Raw genomic sequence first — 12,154 nt, 5'->3', positions numbered from 1 at the left:
ACTAAGCTACATATAAATGAAGTTGGAAAACAGTTATTTTGTAATGAACATCTGAATCTCATTATTCTAAATGGCTGTGAATGCTCAGTCAACCAAATTTTCCATGCTTGAATTTAATAGATTTTTATTGGTTAAAAATACAAAGGATAACAAAGATAGGCAAGTGATGCTAAGGTACAAATCAGTCATGATTTAAGTTGAATTGTGGAAAATACTCAAGGGCTGAATGCCTTATTTCTATGTTCCATTGTGAGATTTTAACTCACTTCACTGGATTACTAATCCACTAATTATCTGCGTATTCACCAAGATGAAGTGTACATTTACTAAACTAATCCAGTCTGACTCAGATGCACATTAGGCAGTTTCTAGCAGCTGTCATTCTGTTAGTCGTAATAACTTCCAGGTTTTAGTAACCCCTTTCACTTTAGACGTGCGGAAGAAACTAAGGTTGTAAATGTATCTGAGCACATCATCAAAATTTAACTGTAAGTATCAGTACCTATTACTGACTTATCTGAACCAGGCTTTTGTTTATGTACTTAGTGGTAAAGCATACTAACATTCTGAATTTACTTGCAAAGTTTTAAGAGATTTCAAAAATGAATATCTGGTTTCATTGTATCAGAACTTGGTACAACTGACGGAGCAAGATTAATCTGGAGACAGCATCAATGGGATTCAGTTTTTGAGACAAGAGCTTTACTTGCCAAAATACCAGCCATGGTTGAATGAAGAAGCACAAGATAACATAAAGCTAAAATAAAACATGCACAAATCAAACAATAAGCACAAACCCTGGCAACTGGAAAAAAAATCAAGGAACAATGAAAGTTGGCAAAACCAATATTAAAAGCAACAGAGTAAATAGAGTATGAAAACAAAATTGCAACAGTTTGCATCACACGCAGTAGGACCAGAGGGCACAGCCTCAGAATAGAAGGACGTCCCTTTAGAACTTCTTTAGCCAGAGAGTGGTGAATCTGCAGAATTCATTGCCACAGACGGCTGTGGAGGCCAAGTCACTGGGTACATTTAAAGCAAAGGTTGATAGGTTCTTGATTAGTAAGGGCATTAAAGGTTACGGGGAGAAGGCAGAAGAATGGGGTTGAGAGGGAAAAATAAATTAACCATGATCAGACGGCAGAGCAGACTTGATGGGCCAAATGGCCTAATTCTGCTCCTATGTGTTATGTTCTTATACAGCCATTGGTTATTTCACATGCACAGTAATTAAATCAGTTGACTAAGGCATTGCTAAAAGTCAAAAATGAAAGTTAAAATAAATTAGGAAACTGGTGTCAAAAGATGTTCGAATTCTAATTTTGCAGTAAATCTGTGGGCCATTTATGGCGACAACTTTCCTATTTACCTTCCATCCCTCCTTGGTTTTGCATTTTTCTTTTGGCTGGCAACCCAGCAGCCAACTCCACCCCACACAACAAACAACAAGCTGTCTCAAGGGCCACAATTAATACTTTTGCACAATGTACTGATGCCATTAGATAAAGTTCCTATGGTCCTACTATCAGCTTTTTTAGTTCAAGTTTTCTACCTGGATCATACAGAACAGAAAGCAGCACATTATCTGTAAACTGTACTGAAAACAGAAAATGGTAGTAAAGAAAACAGCAAGGAAGGGAGCATTTCTAGAGACAGAAATAAGGTTACCACTTTTGGTTGATAATCTCTTACCAGAATTCCATCTCCCATATGGCCAAGCACTGTTTGATATGTTCTAATTTTTAAAAAATCAAATTTAATAATTAAAAAAAACAGAATTAGGCCATTCAACAAAACTGGTACATGCCAAAGTTTATGCTCCACCAGAGCCTCTATTACCCTGCTTCAACAAAGCCTATCATATGCTTCTCATCATTCTTCCACATCTCATTCTAGTTTCCATTACATCTAATACATTTTATTTCAGATTTCCACCATATTTAGTGACATTCAAGAAAAGATAGCTTGTGTTTTAGAGGTAGACTTGAAACTGAACTGGAATAGCTATAAACACAAGGCTAGGAATCCTATGGCGAGTAACTTGCCTCCTAACTCCCCAAAGTCTGTTCACTATCTACAAGGCTCAAGGGTGGAGTGTGAAGGAATACTCTCCACTTGCCTGGATGAGTGCAGCTTCAATGACACTTAACTTTAATATCATACAGGACATAGCAGCCCACTTGATCGGCACCGCATTCACTCACTCCACCACTGATGCACAGTAGCAGCAGTTTTTACCATCTACAGGATGCACTGCCACAACTCACCAAGACTCATTAGATGGTACCTTCCAAAGTCTACCAGCTAAAAGGACAAGGGCAGCAAAAGCATGCGCACACCACCCAGAAGTTGCCCTCCAAGGCACACACCATCCTGACTTGGAAATATAATCTCCATTTCTTCATTGTCGCTGGGTCAGATTTCTGGAACTCCCTCCCTAACAGCATTGTGGGTATACCCACACCTTAAGGACTGCAGCGGTTCAAGAAGACAGCTCACCACCACCTTCTCAAGGGCAATTAAGGATGAGCAAATAAGAACTTTTACAGTTCTTTTGTACAGTTTCTTAAACTGACTCAGCCTGCAAAGCCATGGTTAGCTGGCATTGGACTGCATGTAAAATCAATATGCCTTCTGGTCTTGGAGAGCCAGTGGTGTGAAGCTGCTATTAAAGAATTATGACTGAACACTTCTAAATCAGAATCATGCCGAAAATGGTATTCAAACCCAATTCTGCAGCTTGTTACTGATTGTGATGTGTTATCTTTGAGTACCATGATCATAATCCACATAGAAAGGATGCCCCTCAAGAGATTAATGACAGATTAATAGGGAAGATCTACAGTATCTACCTACGTGTTACTTTGGGTGACAGTTTTGTTTTGTTTTACTTACTGCATCATCGAGCAACTTTCCTGCACTCTTCTTTCCAGGAGATTTAGTTGGAGATGGAGACGGCGATGGTGCAGAATGTGACTCTTCCTGCTCAATTTCTTTTTCTAATTTGACCAGCCCTGATGGTTCTACTCCAAACCTGGATTTCAAATGAAAGCAGTTCATGTCATGTGCTGTTAAAAGAATTGAAATATACAAACTTAAACTTCCACTTTCAAGAAAGGTAGCTCAATCTTGATTTGATTGTATGGATTGGTATGGCGTCTGTGCAAAAGCGTATGATTTTAATTTAATTGTTTCTATTCATTTGTAATGCTTGCCAAAATTCACATTAACTTTGAAACCTCAGTGATACTGACATGATAGACATTCCACAGGGATGGAAGCAATTAGACAAAAATGTAAAAGCTGGGGAAAGAAATGGTTCACAAATTTTAAACCTCAATGTCAGATTAATGATGATTACACCAAAGCTTTTCAACTGAAAGGTTAAAAGGGTTTATAAGCTCGTGGTGGAAACAACATTACACTATATATAAAAGAATATAGCAGTGACAACATCAGTCCACAGTCAGAAAAATAATGCATGTCACCTTTTTGCTATAGGCTAATAATAATCTGCTAGCAATTGTAGGATTAGCTCGCACATAAGCTGTTCCTGTTTTAAAGTATCAAACTTTGGACAAAGAAAGTGGTTTGTATTTATTAAATTTCTTTGGAAACTAGCTGCACTTTAGATATATTAAGGCCATTTAAAGAAGGTAATAAAACATAGCTCCATATAACCAGCACAGTGGTCCTGTGATAGATCTTGAGAATAGCAGGGGAAGTGATCAGGAAAGAAGGGGTATTGATGGAGTCTCCTCCCAACTCCTCATTCCAGTTTCTTTTTGTACCCTTTTTATGGCACCCTCCAGCAATCCCTTTAAAAACTGGTGGTTAAGTAGCTTAAGAAACATGATTTCCTGTTTGGTGCCTGAAAACGAGGCACTCTGCCAATAAATTCCCTCGCCAATCTGCTTTTGTTGAGTTTTGAGAATGATGGGAGAAACACCTGTCACTCCCTTTGATATGGCACTGGAACAGTTTACATATTAACTCTATTGGATTAAGAAATGTTAAGTGGAATAAATACAGTACCTTTTAACCAATATAAATACACTGTCATAAAGTTGCTGAGTGGATGTAAAATACCAGGAAAAATGCTTGTTGTTCTTACTTGTATAGCAATTTATTGCACCTCTTAATTGTCACTTCCCCAGTCCAAACAACCGATTATACACCCATTACTGAAATGAAATCTAACATATGTCTGGTGCCTCATTCCATTATTGAACGCAAACCAAAATGGATTTGACATATGGCACTGATTCAAGCATTTCAATCTGCATGATACTTTCACTGCAGCTAAAGTATAGAGTGGATATCTTCTTTCTGTCCATTAAAGCAGCAGTCTGACAGTGGCACAGCAGCACTATACATTTAGCTCACCAATTCAGTTATGGAGACAGTCTTTTTAGAAAGAAAAAAAATCAGTGGATTTGTAGATGATCTGCCATTTTGTGCTGACACATTCATGATTGTTCAATCCATATGCATCGAGAACAAATGAATGGAGCTTTTTGATTAATTTCATGATAAATCAAGCAACATATCATTGAACATGTGAAGAAGTGTATATATCATACTAAAGCTTATATGAAGAGTACATTGTGGGGCTATCTTAATGATGGAAATATAAACAGCTATCATCTTTTATACTGTTTGTGTGGTCAAACCACAGACTCGAAATGGGAAGTTGTTTTGGAACCAGCAGATTCCATTTCTTTGCTGCCTGGTTTAGAAAAATTATTGAAATTGACAATTTTTGGAGGAACAAAGAAATGGAATAGGCCATTCAACCCCTTGTGACTATTCCACCATTTATCTTCAAAGTCGATATGTATCCAAGTCCATCAATTCACCTTGGCGTCTTGTTTCATAACATCCTTAGCTACCAAAAAAAATCGCCCTTAAATTTAAAATTATAAATTAAAAACTTGCATGTACTCTTATGGGTGAGCATTATGCATTTTTATCATCCTACTACATTATTTTCTTTCAAAATCCTTAAAGCCTCAATCAAATGGAATAAAATGATACAGTGGTTAAGTTAATATTCCAGAGGCTAAACTGATGAACTGGGATCTTGAATTTAAATCTCACTACCACAGCTGGGGAATAGAAATTCAGTTAATGAAATTAATCTTTGATTAATAACCCAAGATTAGCAATTATGGCGATTAAACAAATGCAATTTTATAAAAATCCATTTTTAATAAAATATTTAATCCTTATTCAGTATAGCCTATGTATGACTCAAGACTCACAGAAATGCAGTTAAGCTGTAACTGCTCTCTGCAGTGACCAAACAAGTTTCAAGGGAAACTGGGTTGGTTAACAAATAAAGATGGCAGATGCTGGAATGCTGAATCAAAACATAATTCTGGAAATACTCAGCAATGCAAGCAACATCTATGAAAAATGGAAGATGCTCTTTCCATGGATGCTCCCTGACCCGCTGGGTAGTAAATGCTGACACAAGAAGCAGTCCCATAATTTAATCGAAAATTCTTGTGAACCTATGCTATCATCCTTACAATATACCCCATGATGCAGTGATTCTAAAATTCCAACATCTACATAGTGCTTGGTATTCTCTAGTTATAAAGGCTAGTACTTTAGAGCCTTTCTGATTTTTTTTATTACCTATTACATTTTAATAATCCAAGTAAATGGACTCTTAAAACTCTTGATGCTTGTATCATTCTTAACTTTTCAATATTTTAAAATTACTTAGATCTATACTTTTTTGGTCTAAAGTGAAGGATCACATACTTATCTACATTAAAATCCATTGTCACAGTTTTGCCCAATTGCTTGACATATCAATAAATTCTCATAATTTTATGCATTCATCTTCATTGCTTACTGTGCCATTTTCCTTTGAGTTATAAAACATTGATGTATTGCTCTCAACTGTGTTTTTAAGTCATTAATAAATATAATGAATAATTGATCCTTATGGGACAATATGGGTCACTTCCAATTTGATTAGAAATACTTTTTCACGATGTACTCTTCATGTCTAACCAGGTTAATAATACTCTGTCAATTCCATGAGCTTTAGTTACAACTAACAGACTCTTAAGTGGAACCTTATTGAAGAGCCATGTATATCCCTGTCCCTCACCATCCAGGACATGCCCTCTTCTCATTACTACCATCGGCGAGGAGGTACAGGAGCCTGAAGACCCACACTCAACAATTTAGGAAGAGCTTCTTCCCCTCCGCCATCAGATTTCTGAACGGTCCATGAACACTACCTCGTTATTCCTCTTTTAAATTATTTTTTTGTAACTTCCAGTAATTTTTGTCTTGCACTGTACTGCTGCCGCAAAACAACACATTTCACAACATATGTCAGTGATAATAAACCTGATTCTGATTCAACATTTCCCTGTCAATATTACTTTCCCAAAAAGTTCAATTACATTTGTTAAACATCCTTTTCAAATTGTGAATGAACAGCAATATTTAACTATAACAGTTAATTTGATTAATGTTTAAATAAAAGTAGTTTGTTGATTTAACTGAAGTTGCATGTCAACATCAATTCATATGTCACTGCAAATCAATGTCTCCTTGGCAGTAATGTAAAAATAACACTAGTTTAAAGACTGCTCAGCGGAGACCTAGTTGCGGTTTTAAACCTGAGCAGAGTTTTTATTTTCTTGAAAAACTTCATACTCATGCTGTGAAAATATTCAAAATCCAATGTAAATGTAGCTTATTTGGCCACAAGAAGGCTTTGTTATAATGAATCAATTCTGTAGTACCAGTCTCAGATCAGTAGCACAAGTTAACCAAAACCCAAGTCATTATTCCTTAGTCAGCCTCAAATGCTGAATTGTTAGGTTTTCTTTGCTCCCCCTTAGTAAAATAGTGCAATGCAGTGCTACAAATGGTAAATCTGATTTTCAATGTATTTTCAGGCATACACAAAATGAAAATATAAGCCAAAAAAAGCTAAAAAGAAATGTGATTTGAAAATATAATGGATATTTTTGTGCATTAGTTAATTCTACATTTCAGTCATTCTCCCTTGAATACAACACAATCTTCCCAAGAACTGAGTTTATTCTAAACCAGGAACTATCTGAAGCACAGGATGTATGACTTTAAACTTCCAGTCAGAGGTTGAATACAAGCAGATGTTTGGTGTTCTTTGACTTTTGAATGTGAATATAAATGGGGGATTAGATTTTCAATCAACTTATCTGCGATGGGAAAGCTGTACAAACAGGAAAGGAAAAGACAAGTACAAAAAAGCAACTCTCAATAACACTTCACATTTGGGTTGAAGTGGAAAGCAATGTTTTTTAAATTAGTATAAGCTGGAGATGTGTTAATATTCACAGAATATAAAATGCAGGTTTGAGAGATTCTTGTCATAGCTATTGATTCACATCAAAGGTATGTACAGCAACAGCTAGAAAATAAAAAAGGTTTGGCTTGGTTCATCATAAATCGTAGCTAGGGTAACAAGTAAATAAGAATAAAACAATAACTAGTTCAAATCATATTGATCCAAATGTATTTCATTCCTGCATAAATGAAATTCTAGCTGCTTTCTTTGGCGAATAGCTTATGTGGCCTGTTAATGAAAAGTCAGCCAGCATTACCATGATTGCTTAAACTGGATATATTCCTTTCCTGTGTGTCTGGAGGAGCTGACATGCTGTAAATCTTCTTATTCTCATTGGACTTCTTCCTGTACCTGGCTTCACACTCACTCATTACACAAACAGTCTGCTTCTGTGCAGGAGCAGTTTTTATGATTTAATTAATCTGACAAATTCTCATTGCTTCTTGTGCAGAAGAAAAGCTAAACAAATAATTGTTATTAATAAAACTTACAGGAACCTCCCAATTTTTAAAAAAATTATCATTGAATACACAATAATCTTTAATCATAATATTGCACAAGGGAAGGCATAATACAGGTATGGCACCACTAATAAATTAACCGCATGTCATTAATAACCAAACTAGCTTTTCTTGGGATGTGATAAAATACAACGGTCCTTTCAACATAAGAATGAAACTAAGCACCAATTGTCTATAGTACTGCTATTCTACTGCTAAAGATGAAGTACTGTACTTACTTTGCACAGGTTCTTCAAATGCACCTTTTAGGAAATACCATCCACAAGGAGGAGGGCCAACTAAAATAATCACTCAGATTTCTGTAGCTATGTAGAGACCACCTCATCCAGGCTACTCTGATAGCACTTTCCAAACCTGCAACTTTTACCACCAAGAAGGTCAAGGATAGCAAACACATGGGAATATCAGCAGCTGCAGGTTACCCTCCAAGTTGCACACCATCCAGACTTGGAAATATATCGCTGATCCTTCACCATTGCTGTGTTTAAATCTTGAATCTCCTTGTCCAATAGCACTGTGGAATTATCTTCACCAGGAAGATGGCAGCAGTTGAGGAAGATTGCTCACCACCACCTCCTCAAGGGCAATTAGCGATGGACTATAAATGCTGATCTTGTCAGCGATGCCCAGATTAATTTATTGCCACGCCTGATATGTCAATCTGATTTTTGTTATCTCATGCATTTATTTTTATTCCACAGATTGTTGATTCTTCCTCTAATTCAGTAGTCCTTTGAAGTACACCTACAAAAGCAAAAGCTTTGCCAACACCAGGCTACTGCAAGCACTATTAGCTCTTCAATATTCATCCTAGATTTGGATGAAAGAAAAAGGATCCTGTAGAAAGAAGAAAGGTGTCCCTGTACATCCAATGCATGCATTAACCAGCACAATGTTTACAATGTGGGGATTCCTTGATTTACAAAGTGGTTATGTTCCAGTAAAAAACATTGCATTAGGCAAAGGTTTGTAAATCAAGGAGGCACGTCTCTATAAGTTTCAAAGTATAAACTCTGATTACGGTTCTGTGCTCAAGAAATTCAGTCCAAAAAAACTGAAAACTCAAAAATACCTCAGTGAAAGAACCCAAAATAATGAAATATCATCGTATTAGCATTGTCTTAAATTAAGATAATAAAAACAATCATAATTTTTTTTTAGGTTATTTACCAAATAAAACATACAAAATGCAAAGGGGTCTTGACAAGGTGGAGGGATCCTCTTGTGAGGGAATCTAGGACTGAAGGTCACTGTCTAAAGTTTGGTCATGAAGCAATTGGTTTTCCTTTCAGAGGCTTGAGCTTTTGGAACTCTCCTCCCTGAAGGATGGTAAAAGCAGCATCTTCTTTAAGGCGGATTCTCAATAAGGAGGTAAAAGGTTACTGAGATTAGGCATGAATGTTGCAATCGGATCAGGCATGATCTTAAGGTGGCAGAGCAGGTTCAAGGGGCTGTGTGGTCTACTTCCTGCTTTGAATTAGTGTCTTCATATGTAAGCAGTATTGGTGGCTTTGCTTGTTGAGGTGGTGATGGGGAAAGTTAACACTGGCATTCAGACGGTCATGGTGTTGATGAATCTGGATTGTTGATGGTGAACACTCTTCCTGTGGCTATTCCAGGATGACTAATGAAAGAGGCTTAAAGGAGGTGTCAATGGATATCTGAACAGCTCTCTTTTTCATCTGATAAAGTTCCTTTCAGCAAAGCACAGCAGCTTCCATCATGTGGCCATAACAAATGTTGCATTCCACTTTGGGATTGTTGTGTTTGAAATTAACTCTCTCTTTCCAGATGTCACAAAATGCCCCCAAAAGCATTTTCATAGTAAGCTGTTTTGGTGGTGGTGGTGCTATGCTTATGGCTTCTTGTTCCTCTTTTGACCACCGTTGCTCAAACTCCAACAGATTGTCTTCCCCAGTAACTCTTACAGGTCATCTTGATCTACCTCATCAAACCCAGCCTCAAATGCCAACTTGTCACTGTTTCCCTGGAAATTTTTCAGGTTCATAAACCCATGGGAATTGTGCACAGAGTCTGGCCATAACTTCCTCCATACACCATTCACTGCTGCATATTCTATATCATTCTAGGATAGTCTGTGGCTATCTTGATTCTATACTTCTTCAAAATTTCCTGAATGGCAAGTTTGTCACTGATACTTAACTCCAAAATAACATACTACATTATGTGCTGCAGATAACAAGCCTTCAACATAGCAACAAAATACTGGTCCACGGGTTGAAACAATGAAGAGTATTAAAGGGCAAGAATGTTACTTAGGTATTGTCAGGTATGTCTTCAGTCCAGAGTGCTTGTCAACAATGAGCAAGGTTCTGTTGTACAGGTCATCAATACAGGTTGATGAAACGTGAGAGAAATGATGTGGTATGAACTCAGAAGAATGGCATCACCATCCAGGCTTTGATGCTCGATTGCTACACCACTGAATATTCCTTTAAAGCCTTCGAGTTTGTCTAGTGGTAGAAAAAAAGTTGGGCAACCTCAGCTCCTTTGAGGTTTGAAGCAGTTTACTCATTCCTCAAGATTAACATTTTATGAGGGCTTTTTCTTCCAAAAGAACCCTGTCTCATTCGCTTACTTATGAAAGGGGCCATCTTCTTCAATGATTGTTTCAGTTCATTTGGAAACTGTTCTACCACCATTTGCCCTTGCTGCCTGCTCTGCAAAAGATTCATCACTCACTAAATGTTCTTTTATGTCTCATTATAATGATCTCACTTTTTCTGGATCATCATCAGGGACACATGCCAGTGATTCTGATCTTCTAACTACATGTTTAACCCTTCTTCCTTTCTCTTCATTATAACATCTCTGCACTTCATAACACATGATGGACTTCCAGGGTAACATTCTTCTGCAACCAATATTGTTTACTTCCAATACAATACTGAAAAGATATCTTCAGTACTTCTACTGTACTCAATAGGGACCTACTTTAATAGTTATCATCTGTTTCAAAAGTAATTTGTATAAATATTCTGTTTAGTTTCAAGGACAGATTACATCAATTAGAACCCATTTTGCCCCGTAGCTGTCGTCTGTGATTTAAAGGTGTGTTTGTCAATATACCATAGCTGTCCACCTAATTGAAAGTGATCTTATTGACACGGCTGCACTGTGTCTTCATTTGCCATTTATTACTTATAATAATAGTGGACTGGAAGCTCTTACAATGTTAATATATCGAATACAATAGAAATAGGTTGAAGGATAATGATTAATGGTTCCTGTTAACTATAACTACTGATTATCCCTCACACTCTCTGCATGCAAACATTTAGGTGAACTTGTATGAAGCAATAAGGGATGAGGCAACAGGATTTATTATTTCCTGGAGGACTTGTGGAGAAAAGTTGAGGATGTCAATAGCTGGATTATGATCATCCACACCTTTCTCTATTGGTGTCCCTTAAATGTAGGGTGATCCTGCCAGTTTGAAAAAGCTGAGTAAATATTCCCTTCAGCAGCTCCCTCCACTTCAAAATCCATAGAATTATATATGTATTTCAAGTCCTTGAAGGATAATCCTGACTGACCAGACCAAAAGCACAGTGAGGCCAGTGCCAAGACAAGATCCAATATACTGCAGTGTGAGACGTGCTCTGTACCTTGAACTTTGATATTACTTTAACAGGATCAGTTTGAATGACTAATATGAGAATGTGACCAGCCAGGGTAGTTCAGTGATCCCTGCAAACCCATCAAGAGAAGTCACAACACTCTAACAGAACAGAACAAGGTAGGGAAGGAAATTAAACTCCAATACAACACATGGACTTTAAAAAAATGACAGCCTCAAACCATCTTAAGCAACTCATCCCATTAAGCAGTGATAGGAAAAAAAGGATTGTTCATTATAGCAAAAAAAACCTTGTAAATCAAGGACACATTCTCTAAAAATCAATTGTGTATTGTAAAGATTCCTAAATCTAATGTTTGTTTGTAAATTGAGAAATATCAATATTCAGTTTATGTTCAACCAGCACATGCCTGTAATCAACTACTTTTTCTGTTGATGCATCAGTAGTGAGCTGGATCATTTTTTGGTTCCTGACTTGCAATCTACAGCCAATACAGAGACAACAATGTCTATTTATGGTGAAGTCAGAACACAGTGAACTTATACTTTATTGGCTTCTTTTAGGCCAATGGTAGAGATATTCGCTTGATCTGTCATGAAGCCAAACATTTTTATATCATGCAAGTCACCACCATTTTGTTTACCAAAAATGATCAGTTTGAGAGG

The 12,154-nt window shown here is 36.9% G+C and overlaps 1 protein-coding gene across 5 annotated transcripts in view; it reads right to left on the bottom strand.

Annotated features, from left to right (window-relative positions):
* LOC127577864 (growth arrest-specific protein 2) overlaps positions 1 to 12,154 on the bottom strand; it is a 134,403-nt gene that overhangs the window by 41,464 nt on the left and 80,785 nt on the right. For all 5 annotated transcript variants that reach the window (XM_052029490.1, XM_052029491.1, XM_052029492.1 and 2 more), the window contains one exon: positions 2,899 to 3,037. In XM_052029490.1, the coding sequence (XP_051885450.1) occupies positions 2,899 to 3,037 (139 nt within the window). The remainder of the gene's footprint in view (positions 1 to 2,898; positions 3,038 to 12,154) is intronic.

The sequence above is a fragment of the Pristis pectinata genome, chromosome 14 (assembly GCF_009764475.1).
Source record: "Pristis pectinata isolate sPriPec2 chromosome 14, sPriPec2.1.pri, whole genome shotgun sequence".
Classification (NCBI taxonomy): domain Eukaryota; kingdom Metazoa; phylum Chordata; class Chondrichthyes; order Rhinopristiformes; family Pristidae; genus Pristis; species Pristis pectinata.
This window is presented reverse-complemented; position numbering and strand designations above follow the sequence as displayed.